Consider the following 23,560-nt stretch of genomic DNA (forward strand, 5'->3'; position numbering starts at 1 on the left):
TTTTCGGCCGCGTCCATTGAGCGCCGCGGGCCAAAAAACGCAGTGAAAACCACTCTCTCTGCCTCCCATTTATGTCAATGGGAGGTCAGAGACAGAAACGCCTGAAGGGCATGACAACTTTCCCGTGAGCGTTTTTTCCCCCGTTTGCCGGAGAGAGAAAAAAAAAAAAGCCTCCCATTGTAATCAATGGGAGGCATTTTTGGACTTTTTTTGGCGCGGTTTCCACGCCAAAGAACTCTGTCTGAACAGAGCCTAAACGTTATTTTACTATCGAATGCTGAAACGGCCGGTTTTGACATGTTCACAGCACTAATCCCCAACACACTGATCAAGTGGCCCCAAACCTAGGAATAGATTGAGGTCCTGGAGGTGGTACCCCCACTGATCAAACATTGGTGGCTAATCCTAAGGAGCCCCAGAGAACCCCTTTAATTCCACACCGCTATTTGTGAATGATGACAGAACTGGAACGTCATGCTGAATTATTGTTCCTTTATTTATATATATCAAAATTCACGTACTGCAGAAGATAAATTTGTCTTTTATTGAATTCCTATTATAAAAAACACTGTGCAAATATAATAAATGCCGACATTCTTCTACATCTATCCCCCCCAAAAAAATATTTTATAACTGCAGAAATATATATTAACATCAAGCCATAAATCACCCAGGTTAGTCACACAGCAATAATACAATGTGTAAACCTCTTGAACAGCACACAATAAATACCTGTTTGTGGTAGATGTGAACCGGCCAGTAACCCACTGTAGATAAGACCATGGATCTTAAACTAAAGTCAGCTTATTTTTCAGGAATAGCGCCACTCTTGTGTATAGGTTGTGCCTGGTATTGCAGCTCAGCATCATCCAAGTGAAAAGAACTTAATTGCAATACCAGATACAAACCAGAGTCTTGAAAACAAAAACAAGCAGACCCTTTTTGCTAATTTAAGACAGCCCCTTAAATTAAATTCAAGTATAGAGTTTTGTCCACATAGGCACCACTCCACCCGCACCCGGTATCCTCACTGGTGCCAGGGACCCAATACCTCTTTCCATAACACGCCAGAGTCCCGCACAAATCCTCTAACTCCATATTACAACCCAAAAAATTTGAAGGTCAAAAATAGACATGCCTATTGAAAGTTACGCCATGTTTTGGTAATTAGCACTTCTACCCCCGCCCTGCAGATTGTCTATAGATTATTCTTTACATTTTCGTGATCCATAGCCATGTGTGATGGGATTGTCCTAAAATATGGCCATATAACACTACAGAGAAGAACGTGCAGGTAATAGGGAGTCAAATTTTTTGGGGGGTTTTAACTATCCTGGGTGGAAAAGCCATGCCAGTATTGCTGCACTAGAGCCATTGGCCGATGCTGTCACATGACTATGTCCCATGACTAATGGGCATGATGTAAGCCTGGACGAGACAGGACTGTGACATCATCATTGTTTACATTTGGCCACTGGGACCCCGGCAGAGTTTTAAATCCCATTAGTAAGTTCATTATTTTTTCACAATCGGCACATTACGGTCAGTAGTTTGATATCACCATCGACAACCCCTTTAATTTTGTTATACACCACTTCCAAAATAATAATGGACGCTGTAGTGTAGAGACATACTGCTGGACATATATACAATGATCCAACCTCTGAACCCCACAGTTATGGCGGATCTGTTTTTACGAATCTATCAGAGACCTCATTGACTTGGAGGGACCGGCGTTTTTTATATCAAAAATAGAATTGTAGACACCAATAACGCCAACGTGAACAGAGCCTAAAACCGCAAATAGTTTTCACTTTTGTTTATTTTAGGTTTCCATGTTCATTGTTCCTACCTTCTGGTCAATTGGCCTTAATCCCTCACTAAATGATCATAAGACGGAAATCAGTAGATCATCTTATAAAAGGGAGTCTGGTTTAGAAAGCCCATTTTAATGCCATATTGTGGCTTTACGCATATTGGTCTCTAAACTACTAGAAAGCGGCTACTAAGAGTGTCTCTCACTTAGGAGGACCCGGCCTGTCCATACATTACACGGGCAGCTCATGGATTTAAAATGGGAGCTGTGCAATGCTTTATTTCCCCTGTAGAGGTGCTCCAAGGAAATTGAACGCATGTTTTTGGGTTCCCAGCAGAAGGGCATCCTGTGATCTTCTTAGCATTGGGGTACCCGTAAAAAAATAAATGTTTATGTTCTGACACGTCTATAGGACATCTCAGGATATTGGTGGAATTCCCCTTTAAGTTACATGAACTTTCCTAGTGATTGTATATATTATCAAAAGAAATAAAGAAAAGCAAAAATATAAATTTCATCTATTTAATCCTTTATATACTATTTTTTTTTTAAAGTGGAGCTCATCCATGAACATTATAGAAAAAAAAATACAAGAAGCTACAGAATTATCTTTGTATCCAAATATATTTTCCTTGTTTCTGTAGAAGCAAAACATTGTCTATATAATGAACCTGGAGAAGAGTTCCATATTACAGATACATTGGCACACAAGAAAACGGTAAAGGAGATCTGATGTAGATTGGATTCAAATTCTCCAAAGAATGAGATACAATTTCTCTTTGGCTTCTGATCATCTCTGTTGCAGATCGTTCGATGGCCTGAATTTATGGCCTAGTCATAAGGATTTTTTCTTCAATACAGGGAAATCTAAGAGGAAAGAGAACATCAACATTTACATAACAAAAAGTACATAACCCCCTACAGTTCTTAAATATAGACAGCTCACAATACTTTAAAGTGGAGCTCCACCATCGATTACTATTGGCTATATAATGATCCAGTGTAGAATCTAACATGTGTCATTTATCCCCATTATATTTTTTACTTAATTTTTAAGTTCTGGGTGCAATATGGAAAAGTCTGCTGTATACTGGTGTGAAGGATGGTCTATTTGCTTATATTCTCTGTATTAAATTACATTATGAATTATCAAGCAGTATGCCAAATTACTAAAATATGTATTCTCCATTATTTTAATGACCTTTCCGCTACATAGTTCTGCTCGTGTCTCAAAGAAATGTGTTATCTTTTTGTTCATCGCGTGGCCTTCATGCATCAATGGCTAGCGGGTTGGCTGAACGCCTAGACATAAAATGCAACTATTTGGTCGTTATTGCAACAAGCTCCCTCATGGGAAAGAACTGTTAACACCACCCCATTGTATACTTGTTTCCAGGTGTTATCTGATGTCAGCATTTTAATGAAGAATTATAATTCTGTATTTGAAATATTCTTATGGTCTGCTATTGGATGAATAAGAATAAATGGTCATATTGCCTGAGCCTACACCCCTTTTGAATGATATTATTGTAATTAAGTTTGGCAATAAACCCCCCAGAGGAGTATTTTGAGCATACCAGCAGCGTCTGTGTGTTATTTCTCATCTATCTCTCTCTCGGTATGAAATCTCCTGATTAGGATGCTGGATAAAGTTCCTGGCGTGAATATCTGTTGGAACACTCGTCTAAATTTCAGTCTAATATATTTTGAGTCATTGACTTCCACGACACTGGAAACCATCAGCAAGCTGCTGCTGACACGTTATTAGTCTTCGTATTAATACCGGATACTATTTAGATGCTGAGCTGCCCGGCAATTAGAGGTTCATTAAAGGGGTATTCCGAACGTAGACATTTACGGCATATGAGGTCTGAGGTGCAAGCTTGCTCTGCTGTTTCCGTAACTCCCATATATATATTAAAAAAAAAAAAAAAGGGAGAGAACCGTGCACATGCATGACCACCTCACCATTGATTCCTCGGCTGGAGGGCAAGACGGGTGGTCACACTTCTAGCGGTGGTTCACAGTACTACAGCCTTCTCCCATTAATTTGAATGGGTGAAGGCTTTAAAAGGGGTTGTCCACTACCAGACAACTGATGACCTATCCTATATCATCGGTGTGGGTCCGACACCCAGACACCTGCGGCCACCTGAGGTTATTACTCATTATGTAATGTACGGAGCCGGAAGCAGCATAGCGGCCGTGCTGAAGAACGGCTTCTCTTCATTTGAGTAGGAGTAGAGCTGCATCTTGGCCGCTATTCCGTGGGCCGGAGCCAACTGCTTGTGGCATGTACGTCCGGTGCCAGCAGGAGCGACTTAACTGTTTTGGGTCCGGGTGTGGTACACGCACTAATGATCTACTGATGACCTATCCCGTGGATAGGTCATCAGTTGTCCGATAGCGGACAACCCATTTAAAAAACTGTGAACCGCCGCTGCAAGTGCGTCTAAGATTCACAGTACAGGCAATGACCATAATGAAGGGGGAGCAGCGCTCATACGAGCGCCGCAGCCCTTTCAAAACAGCTGATAAGCAGCCACCCCCTCTTGCAGCAATTGTACCTCCATATATGTATTAGCGCTGAGGCATGTTCTGTGCCAGACTATTCAGCGCCTTACAACGACGTGGATTGGCAGGGCAAGATGACTTGCCCCGCCAATCAGCGCCTTTCAGTGACGCTAGCGGCGCGATGATGGTTGAAAGGCCCTGATTGACGGGGCAAGTCACTCTGCCAATTAGCGCCTTTCAACGACTCGCCGCTTGCATCGTTCAGCTCCAGCAGACCTGAAGAGCAGATCTGCATTGCCACCAGACGCCGCGGGAATGGGATCAGTGTGAGTATGTAAAGTTTTGGGTTTTTTTTCTACTAAAACTGTGAGTGGCATTATCTACAGTGGGGGCTCTATCTACGAGGGGGGTCTATATGTGGGGATGTTGAGCACTATATGCAGGGGGGAGTTATATGTAGGGCACTATCTATAAGGGCAGCTATTTGTAGGGCACCGACTACAGGGGTGGGCTATATGTGAGGCACTATCTACAGAGGTGGGCTATATGTGGAGCACTATCTATAGGGGCAGCTATATGTAGTGCAGCATGGTGGCTCAGTGGTTAGCACTATTGCCTTGCAGCTCTGGAGTCCATACGTCGGCATTATCTACAGGGGCTTCTATGTAGGTCACTACCTACAGGGGGGCTATGGGGGTCACAATCTACAGAGGGCATGGTGTGTGTGGGACACAGTGCATGGTACGATTATAATCAGGGACACAGTGTATGGCGCTATTATAGTTAGAGGTGTTGAGAATTTTATCTTCGTTTATAGGTGCAGAAATGTTTTAAAAGTGAGAAGCTGAAGACGTCTGAGCGGTAAACTGCAGAAATGGGTCATGGCCGGGAGAAATCCATCATAGAGGTCTGGACCAGAGGGAGAAGAAAAGAGAAAAAGAACTAGAATCTGAGACGTCACTGGTGAGTCACTTAATTTAAGTGTTTATTCTGCCTCTATTCAGTACTGTATGATATGCAGCGAGATAATGGGTGGTATGATTTTTTTTGTAAAACTGCATCTCCCAGCATCTCCTTACCATTGTTCGGGCCATCCTGGGAGCTGTAGTTTTACGCCATACAAACCTATACGGTAGGGGGTTGCACTAAATTGAGCTGTATTTGTTCTGACGCTGTATATATGTACTGATCGTGGTTCTGATGCTGTAATTATATACTTGGCTTTGTTCCGGTGCTGTATATATGTACTGAGCTTTGTTCTGACGCTGTATATATGTACTGAGCTTTGTTCTGATGCTGTATATATGTTCTGATCTTTGTTCTGACGCTGTAATTATATACTTGGCTTTGTTCTGGTGCTGTATATCTGTACGGAGCTTTGTTCTGGAGCTGTATATATGTACGGAGCTTTGTTCTGGAGCTGTAATTATATAGGATATATTAACAAAATTGCAGGGCAGATGGAATTTGTTTAAATTCATTGTATATTTCATGGGAACCGGTCTGGTACTTTTAACCCGTTGAACCAACACCATGCAGTAATACATTACTTGACAGTATTCCCAAATGTATGTTTTTTTCAGATGCAGCACAATCTATAAAATCAACTTTTAAACCCGCGCACACTATATGCTAATTACTCATTAAAAGGGTCATGGGGCGGTGCTGCCATCCTGAAGAGTCACATAGTCCTGCCTCGAAACCCACCTTTCCATGCTTGATTGACATCCCCCTGGCTGGTACAACTTTCTCGGATGCGTCATTGCTTTGTGCTACTTGGGGGGGGGGCTGTGTGGCACTATCTACTAGGGGGGCTGTATGGCTCAATTTACAAGGGGGAGCGCTGTGGCACTATCTACACAAGGGAGGGGGTCTGTGTGTGGCACTATCTAAAATGGAGGGGGTTTTATGGCGATCTCTACAGGGGGAGCTGTATGGCACTATCTACAAGGAGGAGGTGGGGGCGCTATCTACAAGTGGGGTGTGACACTGTCTACATGCGGGGTTGTGTAGCACTATCCACAGGGGGGCTGTATGGCACAATCTACAAGGGGGGACTGCGTGTGGCACATGGGGGGGCAGTCAAGAGTTTGCTATGGGGCTCATTCTTTCCTAGTTACGCCCCTGATCTGGACAAGCACTTTCCAAAGTCGGCTAAGAAGTCAGAGAGGGGTCCCAAGTAGAGACTCCTTTTTAAAAGCCAGAGGAGACGCAGCCATGTAATACATGGTTGTTCAATTATTTGAATAGGCCTCGTGTATTACTACATTTTGAATGAGCATCCACATGGTGCAGAGTTGATCATTGCTGGGGTGGCTTTAATGCAAAAAGGGGTTGTCCAGAGGAGACAACCCCTTTAATGAATTATCAGATCTACAACCCATTAAAAACACCCTTATGCACCGAAATACTAAAGAGAGGCACACAACCCATAATGAGATCCATGAGCAGCAATCAGACTGCATGACATAGATACAAAAAAATCGAATACATTTCTGAGAAGTTTACAATTATATCTGGAAAGGTTTGTCACTCATTACATAGTCAGTCATTACTTTCATCCTACAGAAAGGATAACATACTCACCGGGGTGGGTCTATGGGGTCTGGAGGCAGTCACTGGAACAGACTGCTTCATGGATAGGAGCCTGGATTAGGGTATGATCCAGGAGCTCCAGAAAATGGAGCCGATGGCCCCCACTGACCAGGGGGCACAGTACCCCATGGTACAGATGATGCAGCACCAGGAGTTGGGAATGGACCAGAGCTTGGGTATGGCATATTTGAGGGTGTAGGATACTGGCCACCCTGCGATCCCCATGGATTAGAACCCCAAGGTCCACCCTGTCCAGGATCTGACTGACCATAAGGCGCAGGATAAGAACCACCTGGTGAGGGACCTTGGCCTGGAGCATTAGGATATGGGTGATTAGGAGCTCCAGAAGGGTTAGGATAGGGTCCTGGCATTCCAGCAGGCCCTGAAGGATACTGAGCTGCAGGATATTGCCCAGGTGCATTAGGATATGGGCCAGTGGGTGCCCCTGGTTGTGGCCCAGTGGGCACTCCTGCATAAGGCCCAGCAGGTTGTGAAGGGTACGGGGCATTTGGTGCCACTGGCTTCTGCCCAGCAGGAGCCCCTGGATAGGGTCCTGAAGAGTATGGGGCATTTGGTTGATGTCCAGCAGGGGCTCCTGGATAGGGTCCAGAAGGTCCTGCAGGATATGGGGCATTTGGGGCAGAAGGCTGTTGTCCAGGTGCAGCTCCTGGGTAAAGCCCAGCGGGACCTGAAGGTGCACTTGGTGCTCCTGGCTGAGGCCCAGATGGATATGGCTGTATCGGGGCTCCTGGCTGAGGTCCAGATGGGTATGGCTGTGATGGTGCTCCTGGCTGAGGGACAGATGGGTAGAGCTGTGATGGTGCTCCTGGCTGAGGGCCAGATGGGTACGGCTGTGATGGTGCTCCTGGCTGAGGGCCAGATGGGTACGGCTGTGATGGTGCTCCTGGCTGAGGGCCAGATGGGTACGGCTGTGATGGTGCTCCTGGCTGAGGGCCAGATGGGTACGGCTGTGATGGTGCTCCTGGCTGAGGGCCAGATGGGTAGGGGTGTGTTGGCACAGCAGATGGCTGGGGTCCGCCACTAGAATAAGGTCCTCCTCCTTGACCTTGTCCATAAGGTGTGGAACCAGGAGCCGAAGGAGCACTGGGATTCGTTCCCCAAGGGTTTGATCCAGACCAGGCGCCCGATTGTTGACCATCTTTCGGGTTGCTTACATTCTTAGATTTTGCTGGGACATTATCTGATAAGGCATCTGCCAGCTATCAAGAAAAAGGAAGAAGTTATATAAAACAAACACTAAGTAAACCATCACCATAGTCAATAGGTTCTGTGCTTGGCTATGCACGTTCATCTGGTACTCTACCCAAGTAGAACTCCTATAAAATTTTATTTACAAAAAATAAATATGGAAAAGCCCTTTAAATTTAAAAAAAGTTTAATATAAATAATGATTGGAATACTTTCAAAATGGGACAGACATATATATATATATTTTTTTTGAGGGATCACACTATATGAAGTCTACCAATGGCATATTTATTCAGCCAAGAAATATAGCAGCCTCCTCAGTAAAGAATCGGAGAAGACTTTATGTAGTCAACCTTTCCAAGGAACAATCAAACATCACTTACCGAAAAATCATCTGCTCCAGACATTGTACTGAAAGACAAAAGGAAGAAAAAATTAAAATTGATTCTAAATGTTATTTTGAGATTTTCAGTTTGTATATAAAGAATTTATTTTTTTGCAAAAATCAACATGGAAACGGTAACAGTAAGGGTGTGTTCACACGACTTATTTTCGGCAGTATTTCGGGCTGTAAAAATCGGGAGCTGAACGCCTCCAAACATCTGTCCATTGATTTCAATGGGAAAAAACAGCGTTCAGTCCCGGTGGCTGTGAAAAAGTGCAGGTCAATGCTTGGGACGTTTTTGGAGCCGTTTTTCTTAGACTATTGAAAACAGCTCCAAAACCGGAGGTAAAAAACACAGCGAAAATCGCGAGTGGCTTGAAAAAAAAAAACGTCTGAAAATCAGGAGCTGTTTTCCATTGAAAACAGCTCCGTATTTTCAGACGTTTGAGTTTGCATGTGAACACACCCTTAGGGTATGTTCACACGGCTTATTTTCAACACCGTAAAATTGGAAGCGGAACGCCTCCAGACACCTGCCCATTGATTTCAATGGGAAAAACGACGTTCTGTTCCAACGCGCCACGCCCGCGAAAAAGTGCATGTCACTTCTTGAGCAGTTTTTCATTGACTATAGAAAAACAGCACCAAAAAAAGGCCGTAAAAAACGCTGCGAAAAAAACTAGTTTGCTTAAAAAAACGGCTGAAAATCAGGAGCAGTTTCCCATTAGGGTATGTGCACACGATGAGTGGCTTTTACGTCTGAAAAGACAGACTGTTTTCAGGAGAAAACAGCTGCCTCGTTTCAGACGTAAAAGCTCTTCCTCGCATTATGCGAGGCGTCTTTGACGCTCGTAAATCTTGAGCTGCTCTTCATTGACTTCAATGAAGAACGGCTCAAATTACGTTGCAAAGAAGTGTCCCGCATATAATGTATACAAGTGTCCCGCATATAATGTATACAAGTGTCCCGCATATAATGTATACAAGTGTCCCGCATATAATGTATACAAGTGTCCCGCATATAATGTATACAAGTGTCCCGCATATAATGTATACAAGTGTCCCGCATATAATGTATACAAGTGTCCCGCATATAATGTATACAAGTGTCCCGCATATAATGTATACAAGTGTCCCGCATATAATGTATACAAGTGTCCCGCATATAATGTATACAAGTGTCCCGCATATAATGTATACAAGTGTCCCGCATATAATGTATACAAGTGTCCCGCATATAATGTATACAAGTGTCCCGCATATAATGTATACAAGTGTCCCGCATATAATGTATACAAGTGTCCCGCATATAATGTATACAAGTGTCCCGCATATAATGTATACAAGTGTCCCGCATATAATGTATACAAGTGTCCCGCATATAATGTATACAAGTGTCCCGCATATAATGTATACAAGTGTCCCGCATATAATGTATACAAGTGTCCCGCATATAATGTATACAAGTGTCCCGCATATAATGTATACAAGTGTCCCGCATATAATGTATACAAGTGTCCCGCATATAATGTATACAAGTGTCCCGCATATAATGTATATAAGTGTCCCGCATATAATGTATATAAGTGTCCCGCATATAATGTATATAAGTGTCCCGCATATAATGTATATAAGTGTCCCGCATATAATGTATATAAGTGTCCCGCATATAATGTATATAAGTGTCCCGCATATAATGTATATAAGTGTCCTGCATATAATGTATATAAGTGTCCCGCATATAATGTATATAAGTGTCCCGCATATAATGTATACAAGTGTCCCGCATATAATGTATATAAGTGTCCTGCACTTCTTTGACGAGGCAGTCCATTTACGCGTCGTCGTTTGCCAGCTGTCAAACGACGACACGTAAATGACAGGTCGTCGGCACACCCATTCAAATGAATGGGCAGATGTTTGCCGACGTCTTGTAGCCCTATTTTCAGGCGTAAATCGAGGCATAATACGCCTCGTTTTCGCCTGAAAATAGGTCGTGTGAACCCAGCCTTAGGGTATGTTCACACGCTTAACAAATAACGTCTGAAAATACGGAGCTGTTTTCAAGGGCACCCGATTTTTAGCCTTTTATTTTTTTATCAAACGCGCGTTTTTCGCAGCGGTTTTTTTGGCCCGTTTTTCTAGAGTCAATTAAAAAAGGCACTTCTTTTTCACTGGCTTTTTTAACGCGGCCGTTTTTACGCGACCACGTAAAAAAAAACAGCCCGTCGGAACAGAACAACGTTTTTCCCATTGAAATCAATGAGCAGATGTTTGGAGGCGCTCTGCTTCAGATTTTTCGCCCGTTTTTCGGCCCGAAAATAAGACGTGTGAACACACCCTTAGGCTCTGTTCACACTAGTTCAGGAATTTTGAGGCAGATGTTAAACTGCCTGCCTGTCCTTAGGTTGTGTCTGGTACTGCAGCTCATCCCATTCCCTACAATGGAGCTAAACTGCAATTCCTGATACAACCCATAGACCGGTATGGCACGGTTTCTGGAAGAAAGCAGCCATGTCTAACCCTGAATAACAGCATACCAGGGCAACCCCAGTAGGCATCCATAGCGCCCATCCCGGCATTCCTCCTGATGTGGCATATATGGTTCTATATGGACTTGCCCATAGCACACAGAAAGGGGGAACAGCAAATATTGTGAATAATCTATAGTTGTACAATGTAAATATATTGATAATAGCACATTGCCTTGGTTCCTAGTCTTACTGCCCCCTTTGGCCACGCTTGCAGTTATTTGCAGTCTGTTGAGTAGTCGGTGACAGTTTGGGTGGAGTTCTCCATAAATGTCAGCTATGCAGATATCTTTATGACTGATCTCATTTTAAATGCAGTGACGTCAACTTCGTTATGTCACCAAGGACGTGGAAGCAGCTTTTGATGGTGGACAAATCCAATATTCACTAACACGAAGGACATTCCAGACTTCATGATGTCAGCCATTCATCTTCCTCTGCAAAGCCTCATGCACCAATACAGTGCCCCCTATTGGTTAGATAATGAAGTAATTCTTGCCTTACCAGTAGATGGCAGTGTAATAAATCAATCCAGGGCCAGATCAAACTTTGAGGAGCCCCCTGGGCATAAAATTTGGTGCCCCCCTCCCCTTTTATTGATATTCCTTTGTAGCCATCACTACACACTACCCTCCATGTCCAGTTAATTTAAAAAAGGGACGTGCATTATTCGCGCAACAGAACAGCAGTAAAAGAATGAATGTAAATAGAAAAGCACATGTGCTTTTCCGTTTACAAACATCCAAACGGAGTGTCATAATGATGGCGGCTGCGCGAAAAGCACGCAGCCGCGCACCATATGAACATGACACACGGACCTGTTAAGTGCCTTTTGCGCAAAACGCACACGCTCGTGTAAATCCGCCCTTAAATTGTTGAAATGTCCACGTCTGGATGCTTTCATTACCTGGGTAGTTCTGGATGGGAGTAGGCGGTTGGGACCCCTGGTCATTTGCCCCTTAAGCCTGCTCTATAGTCCAGCCCTTTGTGCAATAGATACAGCGTTTTAGCGTCTTTCTCTGCAGTATTACGCAAGTTTCGCTGGACTTGCGTCAACGTTGGAGGTCCAGAGGCACGTTCAAAAAGTTGCTGCTAAAAGCAAATACAACTCCAATAGAGATTTGGGAAAGTGAAGCAAGCATTGCAGCCTTACAGGCCAAATATGTGTCGCACAGAAAGAGAGCGAGATGGCATCTGTTGTCCGGTTAAAATAGACATGATGCGGCTATAATTCACTTCCAGCCTGTTAGTTACACTCAGCAGATCCCCCTAATCCTAATGAGCGCCTTATAGTAAGGCCTCATGCACACGGCCGTGCCCGTAATCACGGCCCACGATTGCTGGCACGACCGGCCGCAGCCCGCATTTTCGGCCCGTTCCCCCATACAAAGTATGGGAGCACGGCCCGTAAAACGCGAGATAGAACATGTTCTATCTTTTGCGGTACAGTTCTAAAGTACGGACACCTAGCCGTAGCGAAACAGAAAGGTGTCCGCGACCAAAATAACTGAATGACCGTTTTACGGTCCGCAATTACGGAGACGTTTTACGGTCGTGTGAATGGGGCCTTAAGTGAGTACAAGCGATGTCACTAGGGGGGGGGGGGGGGGAACTGAACAAATTCTCTCAATCCATTTAGGGTGGGATTCTGATAGATGGGACCACCACTGATCCATGCCTGAGCTGGGACTACTAGAGACAAATATTTAGGCAGTGCAGAGCTTGACTTGTCAAAGCGCAACAGGGCAGTGCCCCCTAGAGGCCATAAAGTGTAACGACCTTGTAATTATAGTACCTGTGTCTGCACTTGTAGACATTACTTGAACATCACCTTATTAACAATATTTGCCATTTTATGGTGGCAAATTTACCTACTCTCCCAAGTAGATTGTAAGCTCTTTGGAGCAGAGACCAGTGTGATTCCATGAAACCTCAGCACGAATTGCTGTCACTTAAAGGAATCACTGTCATGCTCCGCCCCCTCAGGCCAACACAGGGGGGGGGGGATTTTAAATTCACCGCCATTGCCCTTTAAATAGTCAGAAGTATGAAGGCTGTCTATGGAGTTGTATATTAAGGAATCACTATTTAAGCCATTCTCTAATAGAATAGTGTACAGTGGCCAAAACCAAAGAGTCAGGTGAATATTCCACGGCCCCTTATGTTCCAGAGCCGACACTGCAGGAAAGCGAAATCAAAGTACTAAGCAGGACAAAGTTCAGGAGAAGTTTCCAGTCTTTTCCCTGGAGTTGGGGGCCATTACTTTACATTCACTCAAAGAAAAACCTCTTAATTCTGACGGTAAATACCGACTATTCAGGTTCAACCAGTTTATCTAAACATTGTTGCCTGTTCCGAATCTGTCTTGTCACCACGTATTAACCCCAGTATGACAAGATGGGCAATCTAGACCTACCCATTTTAAAAAGGACATGTTGACCATTGAAATATAATATTTTTTTATTAAAAATAAATATGTTTGGTGCAACTTTCTAAATATTTTTTATTAAATATTTTTACGTTGATACAGCTACTTTGTATCTGGTTATAGCGCACCTGTATCTAGCGCTGAAACCTGAATCCATCAGGCCAGCGGGACATGCAGGATCAAGCGGTTACCGATTACATCTAAGTTATGATCTAAGGCTTCGTTCACATCTGCGTCAGGGTTCCGTCTGAGCTTTCCATCAGGGGAACCCATGAATGGAATCCAAATGAAAACCATAGGTTTCCATTTGTCACCATTGTGTAAGGGTTCTGTTTTGACAGAATCAATACCGTAGTCAACTGCGCGATTCATTCAGTCAAAATAACGGAACCCTTACACAACGGTGACAAACGGAAACCATTTGCACCGGATCCGTCACCATTGAAATCAATGGTGATGCAAACGGAAACCTATGGTTTTCATTTGGATTCCATTCATGGGTTCCCCTGACGGGAAGCTCCGATGGAACCCATGAATGGAACCTTGACACAGATGTGAATGAAGCCTTAGATGTGATTGATAATAGGGGGATCCTGTGTGTCAGATACGCAGGACCCGCGGTCACTGAACCAGTCAGTCCCGCTGACCTGACGGATACAGGTTTCAGCACCAGATACAGCTGCTCTGTATACAGGATACAAAGCAGCTGTATCTCAAAGAGTAAAAAATCATTTTTAATAAAAAGTATTTAGAAAGTTGCACCAAACAGACATTTTTATTTAAAAAAACAAAAAAAAAGCCACAAGATTTTAAAAGGTGTACATCGGCTTTAAGGCCAGTGCTCCACAGCGGCTAAATCGCCACATTTATTTCCATACTGTGACTGATGCAAAACTCCAACTCTCAGCATCTGACTTGGCCATGGACACTCGGCACTGCCTAGGTGCCCGAACGGCCCTCCTCTATGCCAGCTGTTCTTTTGCAGAGAATAGTTTGCCAAGATGATCAGCTGCTGCTGTCAGCACATGCCGGCAGTTTTAGTTTTGCAGCAGCAGCCGCCAGAGAGCCGCAGGTCGGAGACCAACGCTGAGGGTAACTTTTTTTTAGTACCGCAGAGTACTGAACTCACCCGGGGTCCTACACCCTCTAATAAACTAGTGCCCCAGAGGCTACAGCTTCATAGAACTCGAAATATACAAGATCAAGCAATGATCATGAGGACGGGGATTTTCTGGACTTAACCCTCAATCATCCCGTTGAAATAAACTAAAGTCAGCCTATTTGGCTGATAACAGAAATTGTAGGAGCCAAAATAGACTTGAGGTTTTGCTTGTTTGTTTTTTTTTTAACAACAATTAGTTGTAAGATTTTAAACACAAAGTTAGGAATGAATAATTACTTTTAATCTGGAAGGTCTCCCATGTAGGGAACTTAGGGCCTGTTCACATCTGCATTTGAGGCTCCGTTAGGGGCCTTCCGACACAGACTCGGGAGAGATTACCGTAAACAATAGCGCAGCATGTTTTGCTATTTTTTTTCCAGTAAAACCACTGACACTAAGTCAATGGCTTCCGCCAGCCATCCGGTGACGTCTGTGGTGCAACGGAACGGCATTCCCTCGTTCTGCTCCTCTGACGGAGCAGAACAGAATGGCCCGACGCAGATGTGAACAGAGCCTTATCGTTAGGTATCAACAGCACTCACAGAAGCCAAAGACAATGGAAAACATTTTGTTTTTTGCCAAGAATGCCGCAAATTGCTTTAAAACAGCATCTCTGTACTTTAGGGATGAAAACAACTCACAGGATAACCCCTTTAACGCACATATGAGCACTCGCTTCTTTACTGCCCCTTTAAGAAAGATTTTTTTTACTTCATATACTGTAGAGATTGATCACGGCATATAATACAATCAATTTCAAGAAGCCGCACGGCGCTCACTCTGGAGTAGTTGTATAAAGGCTCTGGATACAAGATTAATACTAATGTTTAGGCTGCAGCCCCCACGTACCCCCCGGCTGAATACATTATACGCTATTACAAGCGGACAGAATACCTCTAGGACAAGCAGGGTCTCCTGTGGTCTTCAGTGGAGTCTGAGCGGAGAGAGAAAGTTCAGTGGATCCTCCCAGGAAGAGGAAGCCTGATCTCATCACCCAGCCCAGGTTCAAAGGCTGAATATGTGTCACACCCCACACACCCTCTAGTGGATCTCTATATACAGAGGGGGAAAGGCTCCGGATCATTATGGCAACAATGTAGCAGCTCCACCAAAAAGGAAATAACATGCTACATTTATACACACACAAAAAAAATGGGGGTTTCTGCTTTTTTCTTGGTGGGGGGCAGCACTTTTTTACCCACAAGAAGAAAAAAATGACCCAGTTTCTTATTGTAGGTCAGCAAGGATTAACCGATCAGTGTCTTAATGAGTCAGTTTTCTGAATGTGGTGGCGAAACAACCGCAACTTTTTTATTCATTAGGGTATAGACACACGTATCGGCTGCCGTTAGATCTAGGTGCCACTGAAAAGCACGCTGACGTGCGGTTTTACTGAAAATCAGCGCAGATTTCGAATGCTTGTTAGGACATGTTCACACCACTTTTTTTTAAATGTAGTTCGGAGCGTAAAACGCTCGTATTCTGCTACGAAATACACTTGAAATACACCTGCATGCTATTTCCCATCGATTTCAATGAGAAATACGCCATGTAGTTCATATGAGGTGTATTTTTACGGTGCTAGATAAAAAAAAAAAAAGCTTCTCGCAAAACTCATGTTGCGAAAAGAAGAGGGAGGCATTAATTTTCCTAACATTAGGGGGTACAACCTGGCGTGTTTGAGTAGACACCGACTGGATGGCACGAGGTATCATTCCAGGCAGCTAGCGGAACCATGGGATCTCATGGCACTGGTTCACACAGCCTTTGCATCTCTCCCGACAGCTATTAAAGGGAATGTGTTGCTCGAATTTTATTTTTATTTTTTTTAGTTAAACAGTTAGTGTATACATGATTAGACATTGTTATAATTTTTTTAATTTTTTCACAAGTCAGGAAATATTATAAATTAGATTCTAATTTATAACATTTCCCTGTGCTGGTCACTAGAGGGAGCAATTCCCAAAATTGCCGCATTGGCATGTGGTAAAGCAACCTCATTGCTTTATGCTGCAAATTTGGTGTAAACACACTCGCTCTAGTGAGCTCACAGAATCCCCCCTCCCTTATCCTGGCTAGTGCCAGGAGAAAGGAGGGGATTGAATGTTCAAACCTCCTACACTGTGTGCCGCCATTTTTTTAGCGAATGCACAGTGTAGTAGGCTTACATACAGTGGTAATCACACACTAAAACACGAACATACACAGACATAACTTACCTGCTCCTGCCGCCGCCGCTCCCTCTGGTCCGTCCGCTCCGTCTGCTCCCTTGGCTCCAAGTCCTTGCTTCAGAACACATGTCCGGAAGCCGCGACCGGAAGACGTCATCTTACTGTCCGGCCGCGGCTTCCGGTCCACAAGAAAATGGTGCCAGATGTCGCTCGGCCGAAGACCTTCCATTTGGACTGTGTGGGATCGGCGCATGCGCCGTTCCCACACAGACGGCGTACACCATAGTGAATGTGAACAGCTCACGTTCGCATTCTCTATGGGGATGTATGTGCCGTATTCCATGTCCGTATGTGTCGTTAATCGACACATACAGAGATGAAAAAAAAAATGGCAGCCCCCATAGGGAAGAAAAAGTTAGAAAAAAAAAAGTAAACGACAAACACACAAATAAATAACACATTTTTGAATAAAACACTAAAAGCAAATTGATCGAAAAAAAAATTTTTTCGCGACACCCTTCCTTTAAGAGGTCATCTCTACCACGAGATCCCATCATTACTTGGAAAATATTGCGCAAACATTAAAGTCTTCCATACCGAATCTCAAATCACATGCCCTTATGGGAACACCCAAAATTTAAAGCGCGTAGATCCAGTCAACTACTGTCAAATTGGAGGGAGAGTGAGGGATAGTGACTTTGGGAGATATGTTTCATGAACAGGAGAGGAGGTGGTTGTCCTTACAGGAACTTCAGACTAAAGCCTTATTCACACCAACGCGTTAAACTTCCGTGGGACGGTCGTTGAAACAGCGGCCGTCCCATGGACCTATGTAATTCAATGTGGGCGTTCACACAGCCGTTGTTTCAACGAACCGTGTGAAGGGTCCGTGCGAAAATAGGACATGTCCTATATTTTCACGCATCACGCAGACTCTCAACTATGGGGGATGCGTGACATCGCGTCCCGCAGCGCTGAGCACGGATGCACCCCGGATGTGAAAAACGGAAGTTTTTCACGTCCGAGATGCGCAGCGCTCGTGTGAATCAGGCCTAAGTATAACTTCGAACATCACCAGTATTTACAGTATTTCCAAATACTATCTTCCTGTAAAACGAAACTTGTCGATATAACTAGTGATGAGTCGGTTGCCCATCTTTGTTAAACAATTGATATTGAATATCTGAACGTTATGACATTGTAAGGCCTTATTCAGACGAACGGGAAATACATCTGTGCAACGCGCGTGATTTTCACGCGCGTCGCACGGACCTATGTTTGTCTATGGGGCAGTGCAGACATATGCGTGATTTTTACTCAGCGTGAGTCCGCTGAAAAAAAGTCACGACATGTCCGTTCATTGGGCGTTTTTTGCGCATCACGCACCCATTGAAGTCAATGGGTGCGTGAAAACCACGCATGTCGCACGGAAGCACTTCTGTGCGAACAGCGTGATTCGTGCAACAGCTGTCAAAAGGATGAATGAAAACAGAAAAGATCCACGTGCTTTTCTGTTTACAAACATCCTAATGGAGTGTCATAATGATGGCGGCTGCGCGAAAACCACACATCATATGCTGCTGCTGCCCCACGGAGCTGTTAAGTGCCTTTTGCGCAGGCAAAACGCCATGTTTTACCCAACCCATGGGAACCCGGTCGTAAGGTCTGCATGGTTTTTGCAGGTGTTTTACCAGCAAAAAGCACATGTTGTAATCGTTTTCAGTCACATCAGCAGCCGCTAAATTTATCTTTACCCATAGTTTTTTTTACGGGTTATTTTATTTTTGGGGCGCTAAGGTTCCCAAAAAAGGCAATGCTGGTATTTTATTTATTTATTATATTTATTACTCTTTTTTTGTATATGCCTGTAGATGTATGCGAAACCAAATATAGATTCTGCTCCACACAAGTACACACTCGATTTCCAGGACCGGTTTATCCTTTGCTGCTGGTCGCCAGTTGTGTAAATTCACAACATAACAAACAAGTCAAGAATTTATTGTATCTTTTTGTTCCGTATTATACCCTGGGGTGTGTGGATTCAAATTACCATCTACATCAATATCCAAAACCAAATATTTCTAAACAATGATGTATTTGGTGACTAAATAACATGTAGGCCCACCTGGCGGAGTACATAGGGCCACAAAGTGTCCTTGGAAAAAGTTGCTTATAGCAACAAATCGGATCAGGTCGCTCATTTCCAAATTCAGTGGGCGAATGAAAGTTGAAATTGGTTTTTGTTACTATGGGCAACACCAACACCTTTTTATATTTTTTAGAACAGTTTTTGAGACCCAGAGGCGTAACATGCTAAGGCCTCATGCACAGGGCCATGCCCGTAATCACGCCGACGTCCGTGGGCCGCATTTTTGTGCCGTGCTCCCATACAAAGTATAGGAGCACGTCCCATAAATCCGAAAAGTAGGACATGCTCCATAATTCCCGGCACGGTTCTACGGCACGGACACCCTTCTGTAGCAATACCACGGCCAATAGAACTGGGCGGGTCCGTAATTGCGGACCTTATTGCGATCCGCAGTTTGGCCCCATACACACGAACGTGCTTTTGCATCCACGGGAGAATTGCGGCCCCATTCATTTCTATGGGGCCATGCACACGACCGTAGTTTTTGCGGTCCTTGCATGGCCCGGGAGCCCGCACCGCAGAAGACGGCCGTAATAAGACATGCCCGTTCTTTCTGCGGTGCGGGCTCCCGGGCCATGCAAGGACCGCCAAAACTACGGTCGTGTCGTGACAGTCCGCTGCCGGCCGACCCGAAAATTACGGCCGTGCACATGGCTACGGTCCTGTGCATGAGGCCATACGTAGGTTTTTTACGGTCATGTGCATGAGGCCAGGCTTCATGCACACGACCGTAGTGTTTTTTTTTAAATGTGGTGGTGTCCGGACTATTCCCTGACGGCAAATGTCACTAGAAAGAAGAATCGGGCATGTTGGCATTTCAACATGCCCGATCCTTTGTTCCTGCAGGAGATAAACTTATTCCCCACTCGCAATTTCTGGTCCGCAATCCGTATTTTGCGGATGAAATGTCACTCATGTGCATCCATGTGTCATCCGCAAAATGCGGATCATATAAAAAGGTGCACGGAAAACAATGATGCTGACTTGCGCAAATTACGGATGTCACACAGAGGTGTATCCGCAGTTTCCACGGGCCCATTGACTTCTATTGGCAAGTCCGTAGCGAATCTGGAAGGAAGCTTAAATCCAACGGTGAATACCACGGTGGTGTGCATGGTGCCATAGCAAAGAATGGGTCCGCAATTCACCCGCAGATTTGCGTAAAACCCGTTTGTGCGCATGAGGCCTAACGCCTGGATGCCAATGCAAAATCTATAACGGGTCGCCCCAACTAACACACTATTTGTTTTTAATGATGGTCTCTTCATGTGGGGCAGAAGGACCTTTTATCCCCCATCAGGCTCCGCAGCCCGAGTGAAACTGCAACCACTATAGCCAATCCCCTGTGTGGACGGTCGGACCATCTAGTAAAGTGCAAAGTACTGACAAAAGAAATGGCGGAGATGGGATTCTTAGGCTATGTTCACACATAGAGGATTTGTAGACAGATAACTTGAAACTTCTAGTTTAGAAATTGACCTGTGACGCGTGACTGGTTCTGCTGTGGAAAGTGCACGGATTTGTTGCGGATTGAATTATTTGAGCAAGAAAAAATCAGCGCGAACGGGGGTCCCAAACCTTCTGTTCCTCCTCACTGCTCGACCGCCGCGTGGAGGACACTAAATGGAGCAGCGATTGAGCTCGCGCGCTGCCTCTTCATTCAAAGTCTGTGGGAATACGGGTATGTTCACACGACCTATTTTCAAACGTAATGGAGGCGTTTTACACCTCGAATTACGCCTGAAAAGACGGCTCCAATACGTCGGCAAACATCTGCGCATTGCTTGCAATGGGTCTTACGATGTTCTGTTCAGACGAGGTGTAATTTTACGCGTCGCTGTCAAAAGACGGCGCGTAAAATTACGGCCGCGTCAAAGAAGGGCATGTCACTTCTTGGGACGTTTTTGGAGCCGTTTTCCATTGACTCCATTGAAAAACAGCAAAACCGTAAAAGACGTCCGTAAAAGACGCCGCGAAAAACGCAAGTACATGCAAAAACGTCTGAAAATCAGGAGCTGTTTTCGCCTGAAAACAGCTCCGTCATTTCAGACGTATTTTGCGTTTGCGTGTGAACATATCCTAACAGAAACAGCGCCCGGCTGTTTCCGTCAGTCTCATAGACATTGAATAAAACTTGGGGGCGCATGCTCAACCGCTGCTCTACTCAAGCTCCTCCACAATGCGGGAGGTGCAGTGAGGAGGATCTGGGGGTTCGGGGGCCCCTGTTCTTGCGATTTGTGGGGATCAAACAATTATCACTTATCCTGTGATAGGCGATAATTGTTGATTCTGAGACAACACCTTTAAAGTCTATAGTAAAATATAAAAAGCATTAAATTCGCTGCGTTCTTGTTGCATTTTTGTGGTCAGTGGCCTTTTTTTTCCAAGCGCAGCATGCTCTGGGTCTGCTGTTTTTTCCCCATAGGCATGTGCACACGTAGTGTTTTCAACCGTTTTTCGGCCTGTAAACGTCCCGAAAAATGGCTGAAGAATCGGAAGCAGAACGCCTACAAACATCTGCCCATTTATTTCAATGGGAAATATGGCGTTCTGTTCCGACGGGGCATTTTTTACGCCTCGTTTTCCAAAAAAGTCACGTAAAAGGACGCCCGCAATACGTCGGCAAACATCTGCCCATTTTGCGATGTTCTGTGCAGACGAGCTGTAATTTTACGCGTCGCTGTCAAAAGACAGCGCGTAAAATGACGGCTCGTCAAAGTAGTGCATGTCACTTCTTGGGACGTTTTTGGAGCCATTTTTCATTGACTCTATAGAAAAACAGCTACAAAACCAGCCGTAAAAAACACAGCGAAAAACGCGAGTTGCTAAAAAAAACGTCTGAAAATCAGGAGCTGTTTTCCCTCCGTATTTTCAGACGTTTTTAAATAAGCGTGTGAACATACCCTAAACCTGCAAATGCACCCCAAAAAAAAAGCATTCACAAAATAACACTAAATAAAAAACGCCAGAAAAAAATGATGTCATGTTAAATGATGGCGTCTTAACATACATTTTTTTCATGTCGTTTTGGGCTCATCCACACTTCCGCGAAATTCTTCAGTGCTATTCAGTTTGCGTGTCCGTTTCATAAATTATTGAAGGGGTCCTATTCCTGTCCATTTTTGCGGATCAGACTTGTCCATTCTATTCAATGGTCCGTTAAAAAAAAAAAGCAGACCGCACATGGAAGCCATCCGTGTGCGGTCCGTGTTTTGGGCCGTATAAAAGGTCACGGATGTGTGCATGAGCCCTAATACACCAGAAGAAAAACTGTATATCAGGCCTCATGCACACGACTGTGCATTTGCGTCCGCATGCTATCCGCAATTGCAGATAGTATAGAGCACATTATATCCTATGAGCCAATGCACACAACCGTGGTTTCCACGGTCTGAGCATTGCCAGCTGCCTGGACCACAAAAAAAATAGGACGTGTCATTTTAAAGACCGCAATTGTGGTCCGGGCTCCTTGAAGTTAATGAACATCTTGTATGTGCACAATCCGTGATTGCGGACGGCCCGTGGATGGCACTCCTCGGGCCATCCATGCCGTAATCACGGACCATGCACATCACTACGGTCGCGTGCATGAGGCCATAATGCACCTTGGCATAAACTTGACCGTTTTGAGGGACTGTTGGCAAGTATGCAATAAACCTAGACGTAGAGGTCAATTGCCTGAACATGTAAATACATGCTCTGTCCATCAGGGGGTGCTATGCTGTGAGTCCATACAAAATACACAAATACAAAAAAAAAAAAAAAAAAAAAGTAACTTTTTTGATATTATACAAATTGGTATTTTTATAATCAATTCCCTGTAGACTTTAGTCCTCATTGACCATTAATGTGCCGTATTTTCGATAATGATCTATTGTGGTGGATGGATCCATATCACCAAATCCCCCTGTGTAACTGTATTACAGCACAATCCTGCTGCGGCTATTACTGATGGGACTGACAGAAAGCGTAATTAGTCCAGTCTCCCCGGCGGAGAGAGGAAACATGGCTGCATTTACCGCGGAGAGGTCTCCAAAGGTCACGGTTACACAGGAAGGAAATCGTCATTGCATTACTTGATCCATAAAGATGATTGTAACAGCAGCGAGCCAGGAAGCCGATAATCTAATTCATCATCTTAATGGAAGTGCTTCATAAATAAGTAATCACCTCGGTTATTTATCTTCCTGTAAAAGAAGAAAAATGCAAAATGTCTAGAAGATATTCCTCATATCGCAGATTCGCATAAAACGGCCTGCAGGCTGCACATTATCCCAGACGTGGATCCTGACAGCTGCCGGGAGATACTCAGACGACTCCTTAGTATAGAAAAATTCCTCTAATCCGGCATCTGATAGTCCAGAAACTCAAGAGACATTCACACATATCGTTTATTTTGTCATAACTGGTCGTGTCGTGTCCTCCAGTGTGAACGCGCCCTCTCTCCAGCTCTCTGCTCTGGCTTATAAACGGGATCCCTCTCTGTGATATCCCCCCTTTTTTTTTGCGCTGCAGCTTTCTGGGGCTGGATCCAAGTTAGGGTATAGTCATATCGCAGTTTATTGCAGCAATTACCATGAAATTGCGGCAAAACGCAGCG

General features: G+C 44.4%; 1 protein-coding gene across 3 annotated transcripts; it reads right to left on the reverse strand.

The window, feature by feature from the left end:
• Window positions 1-472: 472 nt before the first annotated feature.
• Window positions 473-23,149, reverse strand: MAPK1IP1L (mitogen-activated protein kinase 1 interacting protein 1 like). 3 transcript variants are annotated; one of them, XM_075844131.1, is made up of 4 exons: window positions 23,131-23,149; window positions 8,518-8,545; window positions 6,917-8,145; window positions 473-2,683 (listed from the first exon to the last, which is right to left on the reverse strand). In XM_075844131.1, exons 2-3 carry the CDS (start codon window positions 8,539-8,541, stop codon window positions 6,964-6,966), a joined length of 1,206 nt encoding a protein of 401 aa, XP_075700246.1. In that variant the 5' UTR covers window positions 8,542-8,545; window positions 23,131-23,149; the 3' UTR covers window positions 473-2,683; window positions 6,917-6,963. The 3 variants fall into 3 exon arrangements, with proteins under 3 accessions (XP_075700246.1, XP_075700247.1, XP_075700245.1); XM_075844132.1 differs by lacking the exon at window positions 23,131-23,149 and adding an exon at window positions 22,980-23,120; XM_075844130.1 differs by lacking the exon at window positions 23,131-23,149 and adding an exon at window positions 15,535-15,634.
• Between the last annotated feature and the right edge of the window lie 411 nt (window positions 23,150-23,560).

The sequence above is a fragment of the Rhinoderma darwinii genome, chromosome 12 (assembly GCF_050947455.1).
Source record: "Rhinoderma darwinii isolate aRhiDar2 chromosome 12, aRhiDar2.hap1, whole genome shotgun sequence".
NCBI lineage: Eukaryota > Metazoa > Chordata > Amphibia > Anura > Rhinodermatidae > Rhinoderma > Rhinoderma darwinii.